A 26,719-nucleotide genomic window follows, 5' to 3' on the forward strand; every position below is an offset into this window, starting at 1 on the left:
ACTCATATATATATATATATTTTTTAAATTTTACTTATTTTAGAGACAGCTAAGTATCCCGTGACCTTGCTAAACTCACTTAAATTCGTACAGATATTACCTACAAATCCATATCATTTATAAATGGAACATTTTATATCTTCCTTTCTGATCTACATCCCTTGAATTCCTTTTCTTATCGCATGTGCTAGGACTAGCAGTATGATGTTGAATAGGAAGCATGAGAGCAGACATCCTTGCCTTGATCCTCATCTGAGAGAGAAAGCGTTTCAAGTCTTTGACTACTCAGTATGATATTAGCGATCAGATTTTCATGGATGCCTTTTAAAACACTGAGGATGTTCTCTTCAATTCCTACTTTGGCTTTTTTCATAAATAGGATGTTGAATTCTGCCATTTACTTTTCATATCTATTTTCAAGAAATTTATTTCTATGTTCATAAATAAACTCCTTAAGGATGAACAATATATTTACTAAGTTTTGTGTCTGCAGCACAACTGTAAAAGTGGGTTTATCATTCATGTTGTGCATTAGGTCGAACACTTAACAGTGTTATCTATGACTTCTGACATCATACAGTAATAGCAACAGTCCCATGGGACTTCAGAACAACATGCATAAAAAAAAAAAGGATGAAAGAAGGACTTGGAAAAAGATGATACCAATTAATTAGGGGTTGGCTCATATTCAGGACCACTAAGGATTCATACTCATTTTTGTTTTATTTGTCCTGTTTTCTCAAGGCTTCTTTCCTACAAAAACATAGGTAGATAGAAGATTTTCAGCATCTCTGATTTGCGTGAGAAAACCTAAATGTCATTTTTTTAAATCTCATTTTTCCATTTTTCTGTCAAAGAACATCCTTTGTCTCAGTGAAGGGTACTAGCATCCTGACTGTTTCAATGAATGCTCCTAAGCGACTTTATTTAGATCAGAAAGCCAGAGACCATCCTCCCACCCTTTCAACCTCAACTCCCCTCTAGATCATACTGAATTTCTCTATGTGACTCCCTTCCTTAAGTCCCATGCCACTGTGTTGTTCAAGCCTTTATCATTTTTCCTTGTCTTACATCAAAGGTCACTTTGCTGGTCTTTAGATTTATAACTGGTCTCCATGCTTTCAGTTGGATCATGAAGATTAAGCTATATCTTGGCCTTAAATTATTCAATGTTCAGGTCCTAGTGCCCTTAAGATGTTGTCCACATATCTTTCTTCTGCTTATAAGGCCCACTGTGCATATTCCATATCTAGAAGCCCCATGGTAATCCAATCTATCTCAGTTGGAAAGAAAAAACAGTGTCTCTAGGGCATGACACCTTCAGGAGTACAGATTTTCCCATACTGCTCTTCTGACTCAGAAAATAGGAAAGAGCTCTCCATGCTGAGAACAGTCCTATAATGTCATGTGAGGATGAGCCTTGAGCCTAAAATAGATGTACAAGACCAGGCCAAGGAAACTCTCAATTACTGTTTCATTAATAACTCAGAAATTATTTAGCTGGTCTCTAAATACTTAGACTACTTGTAAAACCATATATCTCTGCATCCCCATGGTCACAAAAGTTTAACATTCTGGTTTCTCAACCTCAGCACTATGGACATTTTGGACCAGATCACTCTTTGTTGAGGGGAGCTGTCTTGTGCATCGTAGCACAGTCAGCAGCATTCCTCACCTCTCCTTCTAGATGCCGGTAGCACTCAGTCCCCCAACAATTGTGATGGCCAAAAATGTCTCCAGATATTGCCAAATGTCCATGGAGCGGGGAAACTGCCTTGCATAGAGAATCACTGTGTTAAGTGAAAAGGTTCCGTGTGTTCATGGCAGGAAGTCTGTGAGAAAGAAGACCTAAGGACTAGTGGTAGTGACCTCAGTCAAAGCAGACACTTGCCCAGGGATGGTGGCAAATGGAATAAGGGGGAGGGCGGAAGCCAGCCTGGGCCCCTGAAGGGTTAAGATCAGAGCCAGCAGTGAAAACTGCGTGTGACGTATAGGACAATTTTCTATAGTCACAAAATCCTTGTACTCCCCTAGATGCATCCTGAGTTTACAACCTCATCTCTTTGCACATAATTTTTCTCTCCATGCAATACCCGTGTCATCTTCGTGTGATTGTGTGAGGCCTACTGGCAGAACAGGAAGTAGAGATGCTGAAGATCAGGGATGGTAGGTATAATGGAAGACAGTTTTTTACAAGTACATATCAATTTTTATAGGCCACTATCATCTTTGCTTTTTAACTAAGCAACTTCTGCTATGTATCTCCATAAATCCACGGCATTGTTAGATCATCTCCTAGTCTGAGCCCCTAAAATAAAATTTTATCATAGGGTATACCTTTAACATAAATAAATGTTTCTCCCATTTCCATTTTAAGTCCTGGAAATAGCTAAAGGCATAAATAATTAATACATCAGTCTCCATATGTATGGGTACGTATGCTCATTTCATTCCCTGCAGAAAATAAATATTTTCTCTGAAACCAGAATTCTGGTTTAGAGTGTTAATACACTGAATATACAAAACAGTATGTCCCACTGATTTAGTGTAAATACACAGACACACAGACTGGGAAAAAGATGAGATTAAAAATTGAAACATGTTTGATAAAACTGGCATTTGATTCTACTGATGCTCTCATTTCACCACAGGCCCAACAGTAGAAAACTCATATTCCTCACGATTTTATGCAGCACTGAGGCTTTCCTGAGATAGATCACGGCATGCGGAAGTTTAGGAATGCTGGGATAGGTTTATAAGCCAATCAAATCGAGATGCTTAGTGGTTTCGTTCTCTTAGAATCTGAACAAAGCTTGCCACCAAGCATTTATCACAGGGCTTTACACTTTATAAGGGTACATTATTTGTTGACTGGAAGAATTACTTCAGGCACTGCTCATGCATTTCACAACAGAAGTGTGATTCATTATTATATGACAGAAACATGATTCTTGCTCAGCCATGTTGACAACCCACTGCCACCACTTACTGTCTCCCCGGCAGAGGAGAGGTCCCAGTTTATAAGCTGCTTCTGAGTGCGGTCGGCCCGTGTCTGTAACCACTATCTTCCTCACTGGCAGATGCTCTTTGTAAGAAAGGAATCCAGTGTCATTGGTCCTAAAAAACAGTAACGACAACAAGATTCTTAAAATTATTCTGATTAATATAAGGGAAGCAATAGTCCTTATTGCATTTCAAAGCCAAGATATTCTGAGGTAAGTCTGCACATGCCAAAGAGCAAGGATTAGATTGCTCACTTGAGTGAAAATGTGGCCACATTTTAGTGTCTCCTGTTCTGAGGTAAGTCTGCACATGCCAAAGAGCAAGGATCAGATTGCTCACTTGAGTGAAAATGTGGCCACATTTTAGTGTCTCCTGCAGACTGATTATAGTTGCTGATTTTGAAATTCAGTTGACCATTTCTATGTTTTAAGTGGAATGGTTATAGCAAGGTGATCATTTCATAATGTATGAAAATACTGAATCATTATGTTGTACACCTGAAGGCAATACAGTACTGTATGTCAATTATAATTCAATATACGTACATGATTAATTACATTTAGTGTAGTGACTGATACTGTGTTTTTAGATCTACCAAATTGGTATTTATTTCTATTTTTTCCCATAGTATTTCTTGCATTTCTGCTCCCTCTCTCCTACTTCTTTTGGTTTATTCCATATTTCTTTGTATTCAATTTTATTTTTTATTCACCTTTTAGGTATATGTCTATTCATAGTTGTTTTAATGTTTGTTTTATGGATCCTTACATAATGCACCTTTAATTCATCCACTTTAGTTAGATTTTGTGTTATATTACTCAATATAAAATGGTAGAAGCTTACTATAGGATGATATCCTTATACCCCCCCATTTCCCTTCAGCACACACCTGTTCCTTGTGTTACTGCTGTCATATATTTTAAATCTAGATGTCATAGATGTTATAATACAGCTAGACAGTAAATTTTAATTTTTCAATTACAAAAAAGAATTTAAAGCCTGGCTTTTCTATTTAATGACACAGTCATGATTTCCAGTGTTCTTCATTCCTTCCCAAAGATCTGAGTTTTCATCTGACATTATTTCTCTTTAGCATATGCAATTTTTGTTAGTATTTCACACAACGCAGTTCTGCTGGTAATAAATTCAGCATTTGTTTAATCTGAAAAGGACTTTATTTTACTTTCATTTTTTAAGTATCTATTTGTTTTGTATAGAATTCTAGGTTGACACTGCTTTCTCTTTCAACACATTACAGATAGCATCCCATTGTCTTCTGACCTGTGCGTTTGCTGAGAAGTCAGCCTTCATTTGTATCTTTGTTCCCCTGTATGGAATGTATTCCACTATATCTATTCAACCTGGCTGCTTTCAAAATATTTATTTAGATCATTGTTGTGTGTGTGTGTGTGTGTGTGTGTGTGTGTTTTGTTGGTTTTTTTTTTAGGATTCTGAACAATAATCCAAGGTGTGCTTTTCTCTGTTTTCATTCTGCTTCAGATTCTCTGAGTTTCTGGAATCTGTACATTGATGTTATATTATGTATCCACTATGGAATAACAAATTATCCTACAACTTAGTGACTTAAAACAACATTTATGATCTACAGTTTGTGTGTGTCAAGAATCTGGGCATATCTTAACAGGATACTCTGGCTCAGAGCCCCTCCCAGGCTATAACCAAAGTGTTGGTGACAACTGCCATCATCTTGATAGGGGAAGGACCGGCTTCCAAGCTCGCTCCAGTGGTTGGTTGTTGGCAGTCGTCTGTTCCTTGCCAATGGATGGACTGAGGGCCTTGTCTCTTCACTGACTATTGGTTGAAGGTCACCCTCCATTCCTTGCCACCTGATCTCTCCCCAGGACACAACACGGCAGACTGCTTTATCAAAACAAGAGTCAGGGGAAGAGCTGCAAGGAAATCAGAGGTCACAGTCTTTTGTAACCTCATCTCAGAAGTGATTCTCATCCCTTTTATCATATTTTAATTATTTGAAGCAAGTTACAAGGTCCAAGTGACACTCACAGGGAGGAAATCACACAGTGGTGTGAATGATAGGCTGTGTGGATCATGGAGAGCCATCTCAGAGAACTGCTACCACAGACGTTTATTAAACAAATTTGAGAAATCTCCAGCCATCATTTCTGTACAGTTTTTGCCTCGTTTTATTTCTTATCCTTCAGGGACTCTGATTTCTTGCCTATTAAATCACTGATATTTTCTCAAAATCCACAGAGGTTCTGTTAGTTTTTCTTCCAAACTTCCCCCCACCCTACCTGCCATGTTCTTCAGATTAAATGATTTCAATTAAGTTGTCTTCAGGTTCATTGAAGATTTCTTCTGCTAGATCTTATATTCAAGTCCGTCCAGTGAAGTTTTCTTTTCAGATGTTGTGCTTTCCTATTCCAAAATTTATTTGCTTCTTGAATACAGTTCTCATTTATCTGTTTGACATGCCCTCTCTTCACTTGTTGTGGTTATTTTTACCTTTAAGTCTTCAGGCATGTTTATAATAGCTGCGTTAATGTTTTTGCCTGCTAATCAAACATCAGTGTTCCAGGGTCTATTTCTAATAACTACTATCATTTTTCTTGACTTTGGATCAAATTTACCCTTTTTTGGAATATGTAACAATTGTTATAATATTCTGAATATTACGGGTGATACACTATAGAGACTTTGGATTCTGTTACCGTTTTCTACATCTTTCCCCCACCCCGCCCCAGATAGGTAAAGCACAGTCTTATCACAATAAATTGTGGAGGTTTGGTTTTATACCATCTTAGGTGGGCCAGCATCAGTTGTGTTCTTAGTGTTCAGTCATACTGTTTTGTTACACAGTCTTTGCTGTGAAGACACAAACCTTCTGTCATTTCTCTGGAAAGCTAAGGGGTTTACAAGCCTGTCTCAATTAATGAGACTTAAACTCCAAATTCTGTCTCTCTTCTGGTAGTAGTCACGGAAATGTCTCTAAAGCTTTCACAGAAATGTTTCTAAAGCTTGTTTCTCTCAGTGTTACTATACATACCAGCACATATCATGCCAAAACACTCAAGTTAATTCCAGCCCAGGCCATACCCTTCCTCCCCAAATCATTCAAAAGAGCAAGAGGAGGCAAAGAAAGACTGATCTGATGCAGTGATATTCCAAACATGGCTACTGATGGCATTGCCTACAGTAAGACAGCTGTAGCTGTCTGCGTGATTTCTAGAAACCTTCCCTGTGCATGTGCAAAGGAAATCATACAGAAGTCACCATTCATTCTGGTTGGCATCACAGTTGCAGTAATACTGAGAATCAATGCAGTTCCCTTCCAATCCACAAGTACATTTCTGAGGATCAGGAAAAAACCCTCCCCAGTACGTTTGCGTTTCACATGCACAGGGCAGCCAGGGATCTGAGTGGAATTGGTAGAGGGAACTCCCCCCAGGTAGCTTTCTTCTTTCTGAGATTTCTACTCCCTTCTCAATATTTAGTCATTTTGGCAGCCCCATACTCTGTCTTCGGATACCTCAAGCCAAAAAGGTCTAGTATTCCCTTAGAGTCCTAACCACGTCATGGCAAGCACCCTCATGGGAAAAGGCAGGTAAACATCGATCTCATCCACCTGGATTCTATTCTTTCTAGGGTCCAGCCCCCCAACATTTGGTTATTCCCCACTTTCTTCAAGTAGGTGTTTTTATAAATATCCTTAAAAAATTATCCTTAAAAAATTTAAAGAGCTACATGTTCAAATAACTGTGAGAAATTCTAAGTTTACCTATTTAAAGGTTTTATAGGCAGATTACTAAAGAAATGTACTTTTATAATTAATGCCTGTAGATATATTTTGAGAATAACAGAATTCTCAATTACACTTAATTTTAAAGAAAATGATAATTGACTTACAATGAAGAAAAAATATAAAAAAGATGTCTCCCTTTCATTCTATTACAAAAATAAAATATAATGATGTATGGTCCATTACAAAAAATTCAAATAAAAAGCTATTGCTCTTAACATTTAGGATTCAGATTAATTGTAACAGATTTCACCAAAATACACCTTTATCTAATTTCTTCACTGTGCTCATTTATTTGTTCAGTATCTGCCTCACTACACTAAATGGTCTGAGCAAGTCATTTTTAAAAATAAACTTTATTTTGTATAAGGAAATCACCATTCATTCCGGTCAGCATCACAGTTGCAGTAATACTGAGAATCAATGCAGTTCCCTTCTAATCCACAAGTACATTTCTGAGGATCAGGCAAAGAACCTCCCCAGTACGTTTGTGTTTCATTGGTTCTTCCAACCCACCAACTCAGAGGGCTTCCATCTGAAAGACAAATGTGAGAAATGTGACATCTGCTCTATATCCCACATCCTTCCAGCCCAGGCCATACCCTTCCTCCCCAAATCATTCAAAAGAGCAAGAGGAGGCAAAGAAAGACTGATCTGATGCAGTGATATTCCAAACATGGCTACTGATGGCATTGCCTTAAGAAAGCTTTTAAAAGAGTATTTTATTATTTAAGCTTAAATGGTCAATGTATTTTTCCTTAAGTAGGAAAGAAACCAGCAGTTCCCATTTAGTTCAGGCATGGTACTCAAAAATGTTTTGAGAGCAGTTCACATATGTAATTTCTTTAAAAATCATTTTTGAAACAAGGAGACCTCAAAATATAAACCACAGTAACTAACATGTCAGGAACAAACTTGACTTGAGATCATGAAATGCGCATTAAAACATTATGGAATGTTACGGAAAGTCAGTGATTGATCTCAATATATTTATTGGCTAAAAACATATTAGCTGTTTATTAAACAGTAGGCATGATATGGCACTCCCTTATTATGATTTAAGATCTATTTGGAAATACGTATTTTTTTCCTCCCATTTAAAGGCCTGGCTATTTATTTGGAGACTGAAGAAATAACACTGAAAGATCTTTATGCCTGAAGCAAACACTACACTCAAAAACAAAATTTCCCTTAGCCAAATGCATTTCTTTCTATGATGAATGTTCAGCTTCCAGCTCCTTCTCAGAGTTACGACTAAACATGATGCCAAAGAACTAGAGCAAAGAACAGACAGAACATTCAGGTGAGGAATGCAGGCCATCTGTCTTCAGAAAAAACAATAGGTAGAGAGGAAAAATCATAGTCATTTGAGAATCAGAGCATGAGAAGAATGTGACATCAAATCAGTCAGCTCCTCAAAGGTGTTAGATCATTTTTCTGTTGACTTTCAAAACTTTTAAGTTATTGCCATGAGTCCTACTGAAAATCTGGGACTTACCTAAGAATGCCAATGCTTATAACAACTTACTATTAGATCGAACCTCTACTGATGCCAACAACCTTTCTCTCAGTGTTACTATACATACCAGCACATATCATGCCAAAAAACTCAAGTTAATTGGAAGTTTTTGTATGGACAAAGACATTAAAATCAAGATTATTCATCTTTTTTTTAATTATAGGATTAAGTCATCAACAGAAGGTGAAACCATCTTGAAACATTTAATATAAATTTTTCAATATACTGCTTAAAACATTACGTGTTCGTAGATTAAAAAGAAAATAAAGTATTCCTAAATATTGAACAATACTGTCACTCTAAATTTCCAATCTTCCCTATAAAACAGAAACCACTGAATGTTTTAAAGTTACCAAGTATATTTGGTTCCCTTTAAGACTTTTTGAAGCGTCCTAAACAATTTAAACAAGTATAAGAAAGAATGAAGAAAATCATGAGAAATTTTTTAAGTTAAAAATTAAAAGTATAAGGGGCACCTGGGTGGCTCAGTCAGTTAAGCCACTGCCTTCAGTTCAGGCCATGATTCCAGGGTCCTGGGATAGAGACTCAATAGGGCTTCCTGCTCAGTGGGGAGCCTGCTTCTCCCTCTCCCTCAGCCTGCTGCTGCCCCTGCTTATGGACGCATACTCTCTCTCTCAAATAAATAAATGAAATCTTTTAAAAAATTAAAATTATAAACAATCGGTGATCATGGTCAGACATTCCACTTCCTGTAGTTAAAATCCCAAAGGACTTGAGTATCCACATTGGCCATCTTTTCAATGTGCTGAGTCACAGCTCCACAGGCTGCTGAAAATGTATTTACATACACACCCCACCTTATTCATTCACAATAATGGCACCACTATTACTTAAAACTTTGGTATCTTCAAGATCTGAAACTGTAAATTTAACCTGACACTTCCTTCCTATTCTTCATTGTGAACTCAAATTCCAAATTGTTTTCTCTTTTCCAACTCAGGATCATTCTACATGAATTCTAGGGAGATGGACTTGAAGAAAATCTGTGTATTTAACAATTACCATCATCCTTTGTTCAATGCCCTTTTCTAGAGGTTATTTTCTTTACTAGTGGCTCTCAAGCCTGGCTGAAACATGTGGGAGTCTTAGTAAAAGATATATGGGCACCAATGGCCATGAAGGTAGGCGTTCCTTCACGCTCTATATTGTCCTCTTTGTGTGGGCTAGCTCACTAACCCTGCGGGATTTTGTTGTCTGGTTCTTCCAGAGTTTGGTTCATCTGTGACTTTGATGTTTGTCTTCCCTTTGGTCTTTCTTTTCTACTTAAGCAATTCTGTTCATTTTTTGCATCCCATTCATTTATCCTTCTATGATTAAGATTCTCATTCTCTTAGAATACACTTACATATTTGTTTATCTATGTTTTAGATTCCAAGATCAATATTTAGCAACAACGAACAACTGAACCATCAGTTGCATACTAAAACTGTTATGTTAACTATAACCATGATGCCCCAGAGAGCCAGGAAGAAAGAAGCTTACTTCAGGGAATTTGTATGTGTCATGTTGTACCACCCAATCACTGCCACACCCCATCACTGGCCCTGTGCCATAGAAGAGGAAGCAAAGGCTGATAAAGACTAATCTATCCAAACTCTCTACTTAATTAATGAGAGCCCTGGAATTTGAACTTACAGCTCTTCTTGCTTTAAATCCTATGCTCTTCTCACTACAACTCTCTGATGGTCATTCACAAATGGGATTGAGGTTTCAGGGGGATAAGATTTGAGGGAAGACTGGCAAGATGGGAAGGGTTGGTGGGGGTGAAAGTCCAAATGAGAACCTTCTGAAATAGAAGGAGGAGGAGGAAAAGCAGGAGGAGGAGGTGTGAAGGAAGGCAAAATGGAAAGAATAATCTGGTTGTACTCTGTGGGTGGAGAGTAAGTAGAAGAGGTGCTTAACTAGAAACAACAGGTTCAAATGTCATCCCAAGAGTTCAAAATCTTTTCTGCTTGACCCACACGACATATGATAGTCACATAAGAAATGCTTATCTTTAAAAATTCTTGTCATGCTATGGATCTCTCTTAAGATTACAAAGAGGGGTAAACATTCACTAAGTGGCTTTATTGTGCTGATGTCTTAGAACCTTCTCTAATTTCTAAAGAAAAATATACCTCGATATTGCTGCTAGAAAACGGTGTGTCGGGGAGTGGCATGAAATTGGCATAACCAGGGTGTGGGTCCAGAATATGCACTTGTGATATCCAGAGAGTAGAGTCTGTTTTAAGGACAGACAGTGAAGAGGAAGGCACCAGGCTTCCTAAGTAGAAAAGCGTGTCATGATGAAGCAGTATTTCTTAGAGGTTAATTCCCACCATAAAGACGAATATTTTGGAGTGCATGCTGGAAGGTGAGAAGTATGGAGAGATGCCCACGGGAGACCAGCTGGAAAGCTCCTGCAGTTTAATTCAAGAGCATCAGAAAGGCCCACACTAAGGCAGAACCGGGGGACCAAGATATTGTCACATGATGAGATGTTCTAAAGCAGAAACAAGACCAAAAACAGAATTTAGGTGCTACTAAAAGCAGAATAAAAGAAAGAGTTAAAAAGAGGTTTTCAAATTCCTACTTAAATTGCTGAATAAACTATTTCCAGCAGCCTATTCTAATTTACAGTTTTACCCAGAGGCTAACTGCCAACAATCCCTGGAAAAGAGTCCCACAGAATAGTCACTTCCAGAAAAGTAAGTCATATTTTCATTAGTTCTTTGGCATGACAGAACAAACCATATATGTCACTTGCCCTTTATAAGGGACGAACACCGAGCATCCATCCAGGATCCGAATGAAGCCCTTTTTGTTCATTCATTCATTCGAATGAAGCATTATGTGATGAAGGCCACGAAGAGACTTCGAAGGCAATCAAGACTTTGAACAAAGCTCAGCGTAAATTGACCTTGTTCTTTTCTTCAGGCCAAAGCATTGCTAGGGCTTCCAGACTGTGACGTGTTTGCTAAGCGGACAGGGGGCAGACACTCTCAGTGGCCAAATGCCACCACCTTGGCATCATTAAAATCCACAGGAGCTGTTGAAGTCAAGTTCACGGTGCAATGCGCGCGGCAGGACAGATGCCTCAGTTTCCTTACCTTGTTTATTGACAAGTCGTGACTTCTTGCAGTAGTAGGTAAGCTCCTGTTCACAGTGCTCCGCAAGGTTAATTGTGGCCTGGAGCTGCTCCATGCTGGCCATGTACTCGAAAAACCCAGCGTATGGGTTCTCTGGGTTAGTGTTTCTGACTCTTGTTAAGTCAGAGCCATTGTGCTGTATGACCGTCCATGCAGTTTCTTGTATGCAGAAATGGGGAAGAAAGAGAGGAGACCATCACTAGTCTGCAAAAGTTAAAATAAATAAAGAAAATCAAAATCACCTTTTATCTGAGTCAGATTTTTCTAGTCATCAAACCTCTCTCAGAGGTAGAATCAACACAAATGGATTCTTAAAATTTTTAAATTATCTGAAGTGATTCTTTTCCCTGAAGTTTATACAATTGCCATGCATTTGCAGTGATTTTATTTTACTCTTTGTTGCTAATTTAACCAGAAAATGTTTATGATGAAAAATATTAAGGAAATGAATTATTAAAATTTGTAAGATATTTCATTTCATTGACTCTAATATTCTACTTTTTAAAGATATGTTTTTATTTTATTTTATTTTAGAAAAAAAATAGTTGCCTATCATATTTCTAAAGCATTGTTGATTACTGACACACCCCAAATTCAGGGATGTTACAATTTTTAAAAAAGTGTATCTTTGAATTTCTAAAATATTTTAAACTACATAATGTAAGCAATGACTTTTCTGCTCTTAAAAATCATTCCTGTTACCAGCAAAAGGAAAGTCACTTTTTATGGCCTATATACATATATATATGTATCTCTTCAGACAACATTTAATTATGAGTGCACACCAAATTCTTTTTAAACTGAATTTTAAATATTCATTTTGGTCTTGTGTGATGTGCACCATGAGACCGGCCCATAGGAAGTTATTCCTTGGGCTGAACCCATCTGACGCAGCAGCAGCAACTCAACTAACTCACAAAATAAAGTACCTCTGAGTACTTACTAGCGTAATTGCCATTGACACCTGAATATCAACCATCATAATGATTACTAAAATTATTAAATGAAATAAAAATCCTACAGTGTTTGTAGCAGAAGATAGGCATATTATATCTAGCCTTCAACTTCTCTAGGAATTGACTTCACATTATATTTATTGTGATAGATGCAGGCACATGAACAGATTAATCAAAAGGCCTCTGATTTAATAGGTAAGAAACAGACTGGAAGTTGTCAAAACCCTGCTATATATAAGCTGTTAAGTCACATAACTCTTCTGCATTGCAGAGGACTATTCCAAATTGGAGGAAAACAGGAGGGAGAATTTCCTCCCCTCTCTTTAGCGAACACATTCACATGGATCGGCAATCAGAACAAAGTAAGAAATTCCACTCCCAGCCCTCTCCAGGTCACCGGAATTCTGAATAGAGAGGTCTGCTAAATAAGACAGGAGACAACTTTGACAGCCTTATTGCCTTCCCTGTGCACATCATTATTTTTCTTGGAAACAATAGCTGTTACTTCTATTGCTGCCTTGCATTTCGGCTCACCCTAGAGCTTTATCAGCAAATTAATTTCCTTCAAGAGGACATGATACATAAGCTAATGGCATTAGTTATGGATGGCCAGACAGTGATATGGTATGGAGACCATCAGGATATTTGAGTTGCAGATACGGCGTGGAATGTGAGCTTACAAAAAGTCAGGTAAAATCTGAGACTCTGTCTCCAAATTTTAGAAAATAAAGTGTTAGAACACAGGAGACAAAGGGTAGGTCTGAAATTCTCTGATTTTAGCCAACTCAACCCTGGCTATTAGAGGTTTAGGATTATTAACCAGGCAAATCTGTTAGCCTAACCTCCACTGGACTCTGGTTTTTTTTTTGTTCAACGAACATTCTTCTTTCCTTGTGGTAAATCAGTGGCCTGCATGAGGAAGTTTGACTCTGAGCCGCTGCCAAAGGAGCAGGACAACACACCTGCCTGAGGCCTTTGTCTCTGCCTTTTGCATTACCCTGAGTGGGCCTTCCCTAGCATTCAGCGTCCACTGGGTCACAATTAACACTTGGTTCCAAAGGTCTTTTAAGGTGCTGTAAATTTAACCCAAGGCCGAGGCACCATACAACACTTAAAGGACAGCACGTGGAAATATTTCTTTTTTTGACATCCTAAAATTTCAGTATTATGGTAGTCTCTGTAAGCATTTTCATTTTCTATTAAAAAGTGCTACAAAACAGAAGGTTAAACAGATGCTGCACTTACGAGATCTCTAGCTTTCCAGGGCAAAGCAGAGACAAGAGAATCATCACCATAGGTTAGGAACACCGGGAATGCGCACCCAGCAGCCACTCTCCAAATCTCATATGCTTTGCTAACAGGGGAATTTCTCACAATTATTACCCCGGGGCCTCTTTACTGCATTTTCAGACATGACTGCATTACCTGATATTCAGAAATTATAACTATAAAGGACACAGACTTTCTCACAATTTGTAATTCAGCATTTTGTGATTTATTCTTTGGGTCTTCTCCCCTTGTCTGTAGGCTCTAGGAGAAGAGTGATAGTTTCTGATTTGCTATCATAGTAGTATCTGTAGCACACAGCACAGGGGCTTGGCACAACATGCAGAAGACATTAAAGAAATGTGGGAATAAAGGAGTAAACGCACTGTGTTGTCCAGACTAGAGTACTGGCTCTATGGTGCCATGAGACTTTCAGTGCCTTTTAGCGCTTTTAGAACTTCGTAAATTGTAAACGGATAGTTCCGCATATTAATAAGTCTGAAACTATGAAGGGTATGAGATGTTATCCTACTTGCAAGTTAACCAGTTATCTTGCCTCCTATATGAATTATATCCATGTATGTATATCTATCCAGACAGATCTAGCTGTCGACGGGTGCTGGAGAGCTACACTAACAGACACAAAGAGTCCCTGGATCAGGGACCACCTGCTCACAGAAAATGCTAGCAGCATCTGTTCTCCAAGGCCCAGTTTCCCAAGGGCCAATAGAGGAGTGCCAGATGCACCTGGGCATGCTGAAGTCAAACCTCGAGAGGAAACCCTGCCTCGCCTGGGTGGCTCAGTCTGTTGGGTGTCTGACTTCAGCTCAGGTCATGATCTCGTCGGGGGTCCTGGGATCAAGCCCCCCATGTTGGGGGTCCCTGCACAGTAGGAAGTCTGCTTCTCCCTCTCTTTCTGCCCCTCTCCCCTGCTTATGTGTGTATGTGATCTCTCTCTCTCTCTCAAATGAATAAAATCTTTAAAGAGAGAGAGAAGTAACCCTCAAATTATGAGACTTGGATGTTAGAGGTGATGGCTGGCACATCTTCACATCTCCTTCGCAGAGGGAGAGAGGAATACTGGCTCTGGAATGCAACAGATCTCTGAGAAGAGGCACCAGTCCATAGGTTTTTTGTCTTGTTTTGGGGTGTTTTTTTTGTCACTTTTAGCATGTAGGCAAATACATCTGAGGGAGATAAACCTTCAACCTTCTAATCTCTGCAGAGAAAGTCACTATCTCTAACTTCCAAGACATATCTATATGAAATGATCCTTTAACACAGGCTTCCAGATTTACTTAATTTTTTTTATTAATTTATTTGCCTCATTTACTTATTTGCTTAGCAAGCAAGGCATTGTTTCCTCACAACAACAAACTATTGTCCACACACCAGCAAATTCCACCTGGCAGAGGTTCAAGGGACTCCCCTCCTCCACACTCACTGCGGAAGAAGCCAGTCCCGCCTCCATTTGCACGTTAGTTTCAGTATCACTGATGTACACATATGTCTGATTCTTCGATTCTCCTTTGAACTGATTGTGACATCTTACCAGTTTCCTCATTAATAAAGTATTAGATGAAATCTTTAAAATGTGTTTTTTTAGTTTTTATTTTTATATCTGTGTGAGATTTTATTCATTTATTTATTTGTTTGAAAACTGTCCTTTACCCAAATGCTGAGAGAGTTGGTTGTTGCGGTAAAGGAGACACGGAGACACGAGTCAGGAAAGACAGCTGCGACGGGCAGGAAAATCTATGAAATTTAATAAATACACTCAAAAATTGAAAGGCAGTTTGGGTCTACCAGTGTGTCTCCCTGAAGAGATTTCTAGTATATAGATTGTATGTAAAGCACCTGAGTAATTAAGAACTTGATTTATCTTCGGCTGCGGTTTTTGAGCATAACAGTGTAAAGAAAAAAACGTGCTGTTTAAGCAACACAGTTGCAGACCTTGTGTTCCTTCAGGATTAAGGGGGGTGTGGGGCGGTGATAGATGTGATTAAAAGCTGGGAGGTCAGGGAGGAAGTGCTGTGTTCAGGAAAGCCTGGGAGATAAAAGGGAAGAACCGCCAGCATTCTGGAGCAAAGCTCGGTATAAACAAGGCTGCATCTGAATAATGATCGTTAGTTATTAACTCTCAGAGCTAACAAGGAGGCCTTATCGTTGGAATCCCTAAAGTAAAAAGAATTCTGTTGTTACAAATCTCATACTCTCCAGCCTTCCCAGGGAATGGTCTCCGGAGCTCCTGTCTCAGAAGCACGCGGAGAGCTTGTTCAGAGGCCGGAAACCCGGCCTTGGTCCTCCAATTTACCGAGTCGGCAAAACTCAGTCCAGGCATCTTGGTGGCACCTTGGCACCTTGGCCAGAGGGAGTTTAAACCAGGGAACTGGCATCTTCACCAAAGTCTGAGAGCTTTAGCACTCATCATTCTCTGCCCCCTGAAACAACTGTCCTGACAAGGCGATGTGTGAAATGAGAAATATCTTGAACATAAAACCATTACATTATAGAAAAAGCAGTGGATTCCGGGTAGAAGAAAAAAGCCTTGTACATTTCTGCAGGGAGAGACACTGGGATTCACGTTATCCTGACTACTTATTTTTTAAATTATATTTACAATACCGTATTTAGAAAGAATTTTCCGTCTTTAACAGAGTTTGGGAAATTATCCATTTAAAAGAAGTTTCCTTTGTAGTTTTTAGCTGGTAACGCTTCAAGGTATTTAAATCCACGTGGAATCATTTGCTTGACACTAATTCTAGACTCATAACGGGATTTTTTTTGAAGTTACACAGCTGCAAGTAACTGATTCAGCATTTTGTCTTCTTTTTGTAATTATTACACTTGATTTATATAACTAGAAAATATGTTATTGGCTACAAATGTTCAGGCTGGGAGAAAAGGGGTTTTAGTCCCTCATCACTCCCTAGTGATTCTTTAGCCTGCTTTACCCAACCTCCCTGCTTTCCTCATTTGCAAAACCAGATCAATAGGAAACGTTTCAAGCTGTAACATTGTTTTTCACTGGATTGTTACATTCTGGGATTGTCACTTTAGTGTAAATGTATTTCAGTATTCCGGGGTCTCTGAAGACACTGAGCTGTCTCCTAACTGGATTATCTGTGTCTCTGCCTTCAATGGCTTGCTTTTCAAATGGCTTTAAATGTTGTGAATGTCCTCTTTTGCATCAATGCTTTCTGAAAATTTTGCTGAAACACCTGTCACCTCTCTCTGTGTGGATATACATATTTCCTCCATGTCTCTCAGAATTGTTACAGAGTCAGCATGACACTTCACTGACTGAAATAAGGCACATAACCGATAAAGTAATATGATGAGGTAAATGTTGATTTAATAAAAATGGAATAATTCATTCAATAAAATGAAAGTGATAACTGCCTTATCATGTAGATAACGTAAGTTCACATGGCCTATAAATTTTGGAATTATTCCATAGAAAGATATATACATGTGTGAGTGTGTGTATATATATACATTCAATACTCATTATTTACAGGTCCTCATTACTTGAGAGTCGCCTACTCACGACAGTTTATTTGCACCCCCCAAATCAAGGTGCTCTTGGACATCTATAGACATTTACAAAACAGCAAAAAGCTTACACTTAGTGTATATGTATTTCAATATTCCAGGGTCGCGGAAGACACTTAGCTGTCCCTAACTGGATTATCTGCATACAATATCCTCAATAATGGTGAAAGCAAATGGAAGCCACCTGGTTGTGTGATATGAAAAATCCCTGAAGATACATTCTAATCTTCTAATTTCCCTAAATATCCGTTGCCATGGTTTTACCACCATCCTCCAGTTTTTAGAATTACACATTAATACAACGGAACTCTTGCTCCCGTGTTCAACTGCCTTCTCAGTATCTCCTTTGAATGTGTCACAGACATGTCAAACTCAAACTGTGTAAAACGGAGCTGCTGGTCTTTCCCCTCAAACTTTTTCTTTTCTTTACCTTTCTTTTCTTTCTTTTTTAGGGAGGGGTAGAGGGAGAGAGAGCATCTTAAGTAGGCTTCAAACCCGGTGCTGAGACAGCGCAGAACCCAATGCAGAGCTCATTCTCGCAACGCTGAGATCATGACCGGAACCCTGAGCTGAAACCAAGAGTTGGACGCCTAACCACCTGAGCCACCCGGGTGCTCCCTGTTCAAACCTTTTATGACCACGTCTTAAATAATGGCGACCCGATTACTCTAGTGGCCCAAGTCAAAATGTGGTGTTATTTTTATTTTCTTTTGTTTTCTCACACCTGACATGTATTGAATGGGAAGGTCGAATCCCCCTCCCCCATACACACTGCTATAATCCAGTGCAAGCTGCTACCATCATCTTGCATGGACTCTTGCACTACTTGAACTGGTCTCCAAGCAGGTCTCTACTCCTGTTACAGACATACAGATGGACATACATTATATATGCATACATATAGATCTATACCTTATAAATATATCCATGCATATGGGGGGTGTGTATGAGTGTTTGTGTGTGTACCTCTGTTCCTAGATGGGCACTTCCTGACATAGGCGCCATCATGATCCCATCAAATGCAGTCAGATGGCATCCATCATTGCTTAAAACTCCCTGGTGTCTTCTCATCTCATTCAGAGTAATGAGACTTTGCCTCCTGGCCCTGCCTTGACTCTTGTTCTCCTACTACTCGTCGATTACTTGCCATACTCCAACCACACTAGATTTGTCGCTGTTTTCTGAATGCACCTGGCAAGAGCTCTGCTCTCAGGACTTAGTACTTGCTATTTCCTTTGCCTGGAACATTCTCTCCCCAGATATTCACTGCCTGATCTTAAGCAGTGAATCCTCCTCTGAAACACCTCCTACTTCAATTTAGTGTTTCCTTTTTCTGTGGGTTTTGCTCCAGAAAACTGTGACTTCCTGACGCAGTGCTATTCAGTGTAAACTTTCTGCAGTGATAGAATAGGTGACTGCTGAGCAATGAAAGTGTGACCAGTGAAATTAAAAAAAAAAAAAGGGGGTATTTAATTTAATCTTATTTTTATTAATTTAAGTTTTAATTTTTAAAACATGTTTCTATTCATTTAGTTTTATTAATTAGTTTTAATTAAATTTGAATTGAAATGGGCATTTGTTGCTAGTTCTACTATACTAGAGAGCACAGTTCATCTAGAATCCATTGTTTTGGGTTTGGTGACAAAGGGATCAAGATTCCTTTTGAGGACATTAATATACAACCAACCCCTCCTGTGCCCCTACCAGCACCACTGGTTGAAAGACCACCTTCCCTTCACTATAAATCAATGCAAACTTTGCAGAAAGTCAACTATCCATACATGAGGAAAATCTGTTTATAGACTCTCTATTGCGTTCCATAGATATATTTATTTCTCCTTACGCCAATCACACACTGTTTCACTTAGCCTGTCAGTATAATGTTTCTATAGCTATTAGAGTTGAGTCCTTCAACTTTATTCTCCAAGATTGATTTGGTTCTTCCTGTCCCTTCAAATTTGCTGATAAATTTAAGAACTTCCTTGCCAGTTTTCACCAAAACAGTTACATCAACCAACAAATAAACACCTCACTGGAATTTTAATTAAGACTTGTACTAAATCAATACCTACATGGGAAGAATTAATATTTACACCATACTGAGTTTTCTAATCAAAAGGATTTTTATATTTCCTCATTTATTTAGAATTTTAATTTATCTCGAGCATTTTATGCTTTTCTATGTAGAAGTCATGCGTATCTTTCGTTAGATTTATTACCATGTATTTGAGATTTTTTTATGTGATTGAAAATAAAATTTTCTAAAACTTCATTTTGTTTACTGCTGGTATGAAGAAATGAAATGAAGTTAATTTTTATATGAATTTGATATCCAGTAATCATCCTAAATTTTAATAGTTTATCTACAGATATATGTATATGGAGATACACACACACATATATATATATACACACTAATATATAACCTAGTCATAGACTAAGAATGAGAATCAATAGATAATTTGGTCATACACAAGTAATAATCTTAGTTCTACCCTTCCAGTACTTACATCTTCCCTTTCTTTCTCTTGTTTTATCGCACTGGCAAGGACCTCCAATTTAATGGTGAACAGAGCGGTAACAGCAGACATCCTTGTGTTAATGCTCGTAACAAGGGTAAAGTTTTCACTATTTCACCATAAAGTGTGATAGATGCTGTAAGCTTTTTGTTAGTTACTCTTTAATAAAGTAAGGAAATTTCCTTCTATTGGTAATTTATTGAGTTTTCATCTTTTCTTTTATCATGAATGGATGTTGAATTTAAGCAAACACATTTTCCACAACTGTTAACTTCTATTTAAATTTATATAAGTAAAGAATTCAAGAACACAAGTCATGTGTACCTACATTTAAAAAGTAAATATTTTTCAAAGCTTTCATATGTATCAGTCTACTAAAAGAAATAAGGTCTATCCTTTTTGTTTAGGGACTTAATAAGATACATATATTATGAGATGTTCTACACAGATACCAGATTCATTGAAAATAATGAAACATTTCTAAATCATTACCATTAAACTGTTTTTAAAAAGTTTTTATTAAGTTCTTCCACTGAACAATATATATTTTAATCAAGTTGGAAAGTAGGTCAACTTTCTACTGGTTTCATTTTAAATTTGTGTGTTTAAAGCATTCATGCAAATTTAACTATTAAAGGAAAGTTGATTAACTCACCAGTCATATTGCAATATAGAAGAAAGGGCTCCAGGGGACCACTTCCATCTGAATCTATATAGTAAAACCCTGAAGTATTTCCTCTGTGCTTATAGGCTTCACATGACTGCTCATAGATAGCTGTAAGAAAAAAAAATGGATCTTCATAAATGGAACAGAATGAGTCTCTTAAATATTAATTTGGACACAAAATACAGTAAGTTTTGAAATTTAGTATGTATATTACTGACCAGGAAAAAAGTTAAAACATATTTTAAAACAAAACTCATTCTTTTTAAAAAAAAATTAATATGGATGAAAGGTCACACAGAAAAAGGCAAAATGAGGTTGAATTCTGTGGCATTTCTTTTTGTAACAGAACATGAGATTAATTAGTCAAAATAGAAATTGATTTTTACATTAGGTAAAACAATAAAAGAGAAGGTATGTGTCTTAAATGTCAAAATGGTTCTAAATAAAATGTAACATCCATTTTGGACATCCATCCTAATGGGTCTTTTGACATCCACTTTGGAATTTCTAATTTTAGTGACCCCTTGTAATAATCTCACATCTGAAACACAACAGTATAATCTCCTTAAATAATCTGCTTTTATCCAATAATTATGTAATAGAAAAATTTTAAATAATGTAACTACTCTTTCTCATATAAAATTATCTATAGATAAAATCTTTTAAAAAATGACTGACAAAGCTCATCAATAATTTTAAAAGTCATTTCTGAAAGAAACTTTCTCTAATGCCCTGTAATGAGAATTTAATATAATTAAAATTGGAAGCAGAAAAAATATTTACATGAAATATGCCCTCAAGTGGTCTCAATGTGTTTTGGTCCATAAATGGATGTTTTTGATTATATAATTATACATTTTCCATGTACAAGGTTTGATATTAACAACTGTATATGATGCATGTGTCTCATTGAGCACTTTGCCAAATGCACTGATAATTTCCATCAAGCTTTTTATTTTATGAAATGAGAAATAAGTTACGCCCTGAGTGTCTTTCCTTGATCTAGTCCAAATTTTTGAAAATTATATTAATGACTTTTTGGGTAATATAACTAATTTGCTCAGTGTTATAGAAATTTCAGATATTCATACAAATTTATTTCTCTACTCTTCCATAGTCCAATGATTTTACTTTCTTCCTATTATATATGGTATAGACAAAAATATAAGCATGGATTGTTTTAGAGTCACTTTTATATTTTGTACAGTGAAATGGGCATTAAAAATGGTTAGTTTACTCACTTCTATATGCACATATTTATGTTCATAAATTCTTTGAAAGACGTTGGCAGGAGAGACTCATGATTTGAGAGTCAGGGCTGGTATTAGAAAGGACACGTGATTGCATGAGGGTAAATAGGAGTACATTTGCTTTGTGTGTATTGCTTGACTCCTTATAACATGACTGTTTATCACATACGACTTATATCAAACTTTTGAAGACTCCTTCTCTGCCCCTTCCTCTATGTACTTATGCTAACAATAGTAAAGGCTTCACTCTAACCAGGTTTGTCATCCTGGCCCCTTTCTCAGAATGGTTATTGGCCAAAACCCTTCAGCCATTTGGACTATCTGCTCAAGAACACAGTCAGTTAACACAACAGTTAGATCAAACTGTGGCCACAGATGAAAACATCTTATCTATCATCCACTTGTTTTCCTTAGAATTGTTTGTGTGCATATTTAGATTCAGTCCTTGATAACAATTACAAATACATAGTTAAAACACATTCAATTAGCTCTTTGTTTTAAGTTAGTTACTACAATTAGGATGATGGCAGATATAAGAAAGTAAAACAGATAGCTGGCTGGGTGACCTCGCTCAAGTAACCTGCTTCTGGTCACAGCGAGGTGTGGCTTTAGCAAGAGCCAGCATCCTTCATGACACTGTGACAGAGAAAATGATGCTATGGAATGACTCTGGCTGTAATGGTACAGGCATGAGGGGTGAAACCAGGAGCTTCTCCTGCTCACACCCTTGCCAGCCCCGAATCAGGACCTCTGAGGGTCCCTACCAGAATGTCCACGGCTGGGAGCCCAGGATTCCAATCTCAACTTTAACAAAGTAGCACACAGTGAAAAGAAGAGGAATGGGGAGTCTGACGACTTTGCCCATAACACCCTTCCCTGAAGTTGAAGCTACAGGAGAGAGTAGTAGGAGTTAGGCTGCTTGTCAAGGTCAGGAATGTTATGAAAAAACAGGAAAGAAAAATGATGATCTCACCATCATTCATACTGAAAAAGTGGACACTAGTCTTACAACAAACATGCAAACATTTCATCAGAAAAATTGCATGGTTTATAATGTAGGAAGAGTGTTTTTTGTGATCCCAGGCTCTGGAGCATAATTACAAGTATTTACATCCTCACTATGCCTCAACTATTTAAGGAGACTGGGGCAACGGGACTGATCTCTCTCCGTTACTTCATGAGTCAACTGGGGATAATACTAGTACCCACCCACTACGGTGGTCATCAGAATTCAAGAAGGTGGAACATATAAAACACTAGATCACTGGCTGGCATTTACAAAACATTCAATAAAATGAACTATTTAATGATTAACATCATTATCTGCCATCCTTATTTCATTATCCTCATAAATGGGGTCGCAAGGGAATTTGAAGGATTACATAGTCTGCATTGTTTACATTTATCCTCAGCCGCCTCTTATTTTCTGCACATATTTCCCCTTTGCCAGCTCTCCTACTCTTTCCTATCCTGTTTTAGGTTATCTATTTCTATGAGCTACTTTGACAACTTCTGGAAAAGAGGTGTGGATTTCAAATAAACTAGAAAGCAGCTGGATGCTGAACTTTGGGGTTGTGCATCCCAATACGTGGACGTAGATGCACCCAGCCATGGAAAGGGAAATGAACAAAGAAACCAGAACAGAGGCAAGAAGCAGCAGGTGTGTTCGGCTTACAGTTGTGGCAGGTAGCTCCTGTGTAGCCAGTGTTTGCACAGTTGCAGTGAAAGGTGCTCCACGACTGGGAACATTCACCACCGTGTTCACAATAGTTGGGCAAACACCTATGAAAAGTTGCAGATACAATCACTATTTTTCATTCTGAGCCATCATAACATATTGATCACTTATACATGGTCAAGTGAGAGGAGAATGCCAACAGTAACAGAAAGGGTAAATTTAACATGACTCATGGTTATTCAGTCTGTCGTTAAGTGCTTTAATCACAGAACAAAACCGTTGATCGATAAATTCATCAGATTTCAACCAATTCCCACATAGTTGTGACTGCTTAATTTTCAACATGTCCTACTATATCAGAGTCCTTTCTTTTCCATAAGCGACAAAACACTAATTCAATATGTTGTCACAAATATCAATAGCTTACATAAAACAACAACACTTAATCATATTGATTTCCTACACTGAATATTTAAAAGAAGAAGAAATAAAGAGAGAAGAAAAGAAGGAAGTAGGAAAGAAGGGCATCTTTATTCACTTTTTGAGTGAAGACCTTCAGGAATGTTGAAAGTGCGTTGGATAGACACATGAATTCCTAGCAGTGTTAGGGTGCTCCAGGGTGGTAAGCAGAACTCAAAGGGGCTCCCAGGATATTTTAACTTTTCAAGAGAAATACAGGCATACTTGATATCTGCCCAAGACTGCACAACTTCGTAATTCGAGGTAATTCAATTTCAACATTAGAACGTAATACTTTCCTTTTAATGATGCCCTATCTTTAAAAAGCTGGATTTTCAGTAGTTGATTTAAAAAACAAAACAAAACAGTACTGCGTAAAATCAGTGTTGAATAAAAATGAGTGTGGCAGTGTCTGACCTAATTCCAAGCTTTTGAAAAGTTGTGCAGTTATGAAGTAGTTGTGTTTAATTCAAGATAAAATTAAACTATTTTCAAATTATATAAATACTATATATAATATATACTGACTTTTACTATTATATGGATTATATTATATGTATTATATGTCGGTATATATGTATGTGTGTGTCTGTGTGTGTATATATATATATATATAGAGAGAGAGAGAGAGAGAGAGAGAAATATATATGTTTCACAGGGTTACTAAATTTTAGGGCATAAATAAGTTGTTTGGACCTAAACTACTTTTTAAATGAAAGTGTTATTCATATTTTGGGCTTGGAACACTACAAGAAAAACACTGAAATACACAGGGTGCTGTGGACAACAAAGCTTGGGAGCTTCTGCTATCAACATGAACAGCCCTGATCAGATTACTGATGCTTTTAGAATGCAGAGTAAAAGATATATTGAGACCAAAGCCTGAAAGCTCTCTTTTTTCCTCAGAACAAAAAAATAAACTGCCAAGCCTGTCAAGAACACATTCATACTGGGGTTTCTGCCACCTCTGTTATTAAAAAACTAAGGATGGGAAACTTCATGTTTCACTGATAGGATTTCTCCAATTTTAACTGAAAGTAATGTGTTTGATTTTTCCTGATTATAAAAAATAGATATCCACTGTACAAAAATCAAATGATCCAGGAAACAATAGGGAAGAAACATAGTTTATAACCCCATATACAAAAATCACCACTATAAACCTATATACATTCATTTGCATGTGAGGTTGTATTTGTAACTATAATTGTATGTTATTTTACAACCTTTTTTTAAGGATTCGCAAATAAGTAATGGGCATCTTTCATTGCCAACTAAGTTTACATATATTTTAGCATTTTTATAGATTCAGAGGAATCCATTTGAAGAATGTCTCAGGATGTATTTAGTTTTTGAAGCGTTTCAAGTCAATAACAATCTAAAAGAAAGAGGGAGATTAAAACAATAATAATCCTAGTTGGTGATCAGAAAAATAAAGGACAAAGCAGGCTATTCTTTACAAACTTCAGCCATTTTTTAAAAGGGAGCAGATATATGCGTCTATACCTATGATCCCAAAGAATTAATAATTAGTCTGATAAACGTGCTGTTTCTATTTGATTTGCTGCTGCTGAAAGATGCTGAATTCATTTTCCTTGATTCTTGTTAGACTTGACTTTTCACATTTTTTAATTACGGTGTGAAGCCTAGATTGTGGATGTTATTTAAATTCACCATATAGGGACACCTGGGCGGCTCAGTGGGTTAAAACCTCTACCTTTGGCTCGGGTCATGGTCCCAGGGTCCTGGGATCAAGCCCCGTATCAGGCTCTCTGCTCAGCGGGGAGCCTGTTTCCTCCTCTCACTCTGCCTACCTCTCTGCCTACTTGTGATCTCTGTCTGTCAAATAAATAAATAAATCTTAAAACAAAATACATTCACCATATATTAGCTCTGTTTGACAACTAGTAACCTACGGCAAATTACATTGTATAGTGAAGTACTGATTTTCATTCAATGTCTAAACAATTTGCACTTTTCTCCTCACTAGTTATGCCAATACAAAGTGAAACAACCCATCAACCCATTCTCTCTAGCCTCCAACACTTTCCCGTAGACATTTCCATCATTACTTTCATTGCTCATAATTTACATGGGGACACAGGATATGGACAGCAGCTCCCTTGGTGGTTCTACCCTCACCTCCACCGAGGGACTGACTGCCCTCAGCCCTCCACTACCCCCAACCCAGATTTCTGACGTAGAGCCACACCCCCTGCATGTCCACAGAGGACAAACAGAGGGCTTCTAGATGAGTGTGTGTGGGTGACTCCATAAGGAAAATGTGAGTGTCTAAGGGGTGTGGGAATGATCTTGTAAGTATGTGCATGTGTGTGAGTGTGCATATGTATGGATTAATGAGTGAGGAGGGACGAGAATGTGTGTATAAAGAGTGTATGTGTAAGGTTTGTGTGTGGTAAAGAGCTTTGGGGTGTGTGAGTGAGCACATGAGTGTGTACATACACATGAAGGCGTGTGCAATGGCTGTTCATCTAAGTGTGTACAGAGTGTGTGTGAATGACTGTGTAAGTGTGAGTGTGAGCATTTGTGTAAATATATGCACACCTTTATGAGTAGGCTTGATCTAAAAGTTACAGTAAAAAGAGCTACACTGTCAGTTCCTGTCAGATTTTTAAGTATGTGTTTAATGTTCTTGTGTTTTTATTTGCAATTTATTAAACCATTAAATTATGTGTTTACATAGATTAATAGTAACCACAATAAATGTGAACGTGTCCCCTGGGGGCTATGCAGCTCAGCAGGCAGACACTTCCATGGGACCTTCCAGGCCCCGGGGCACTGAGATTTGGTGTGGGCTCTGCTTCTGAGCCATGTCCTCTCGGCCAACTTCCCCTCTCTGTGCATCTGCTTTCATATTTGTTAGAAACAAATACTACTAGGAACAAAGCCCGTGAGT

At 37.7% G+C, this 26,719-nt stretch overlaps 1 protein-coding gene across 3 annotated transcripts in view; it reads right to left on the reverse strand.

The window, feature by feature from the left end:
- CNTNAP4 (contactin associated protein family member 4) overlaps positions 1-26,719 on the reverse strand; it is a 238,152-nt gene that overhangs the window by 46,611 nt on the left and 164,822 nt on the right. For all 3 annotated transcript variants that reach the window (XM_032853931.1, XM_032853930.1, XM_032853932.1), the window contains 5 exons: positions 23,341-23,447; positions 20,404-20,523; positions 11,414-11,611; positions 7,163-7,319; positions 2,990-3,117 (listed from right to left, as the gene is read on the reverse strand). In XM_032853931.1, the coding sequence (XP_032709822.1) occupies positions 2,990-3,117; positions 7,163-7,319; positions 11,414-11,611; positions 20,404-20,523; positions 23,341-23,447 (710 nt within the window). The remainder of the gene's footprint in view (positions 1-2,989; positions 3,118-7,162; positions 7,320-11,413; positions 11,612-20,403; positions 20,524-23,340; positions 23,448-26,719) is intronic.

This window comes from Lontra canadensis, unplaced genomic scaffold (genome assembly GCF_010015895.1).
Source record: "Lontra canadensis isolate GAN:19392208 unplaced genomic scaffold, GSC_riverotter_1.0 scaffold8, whole genome shotgun sequence".
In the NCBI taxonomy this organism is placed as follows: domain Eukaryota; kingdom Metazoa; phylum Chordata; class Mammalia; order Carnivora; family Mustelidae; genus Lontra; species Lontra canadensis.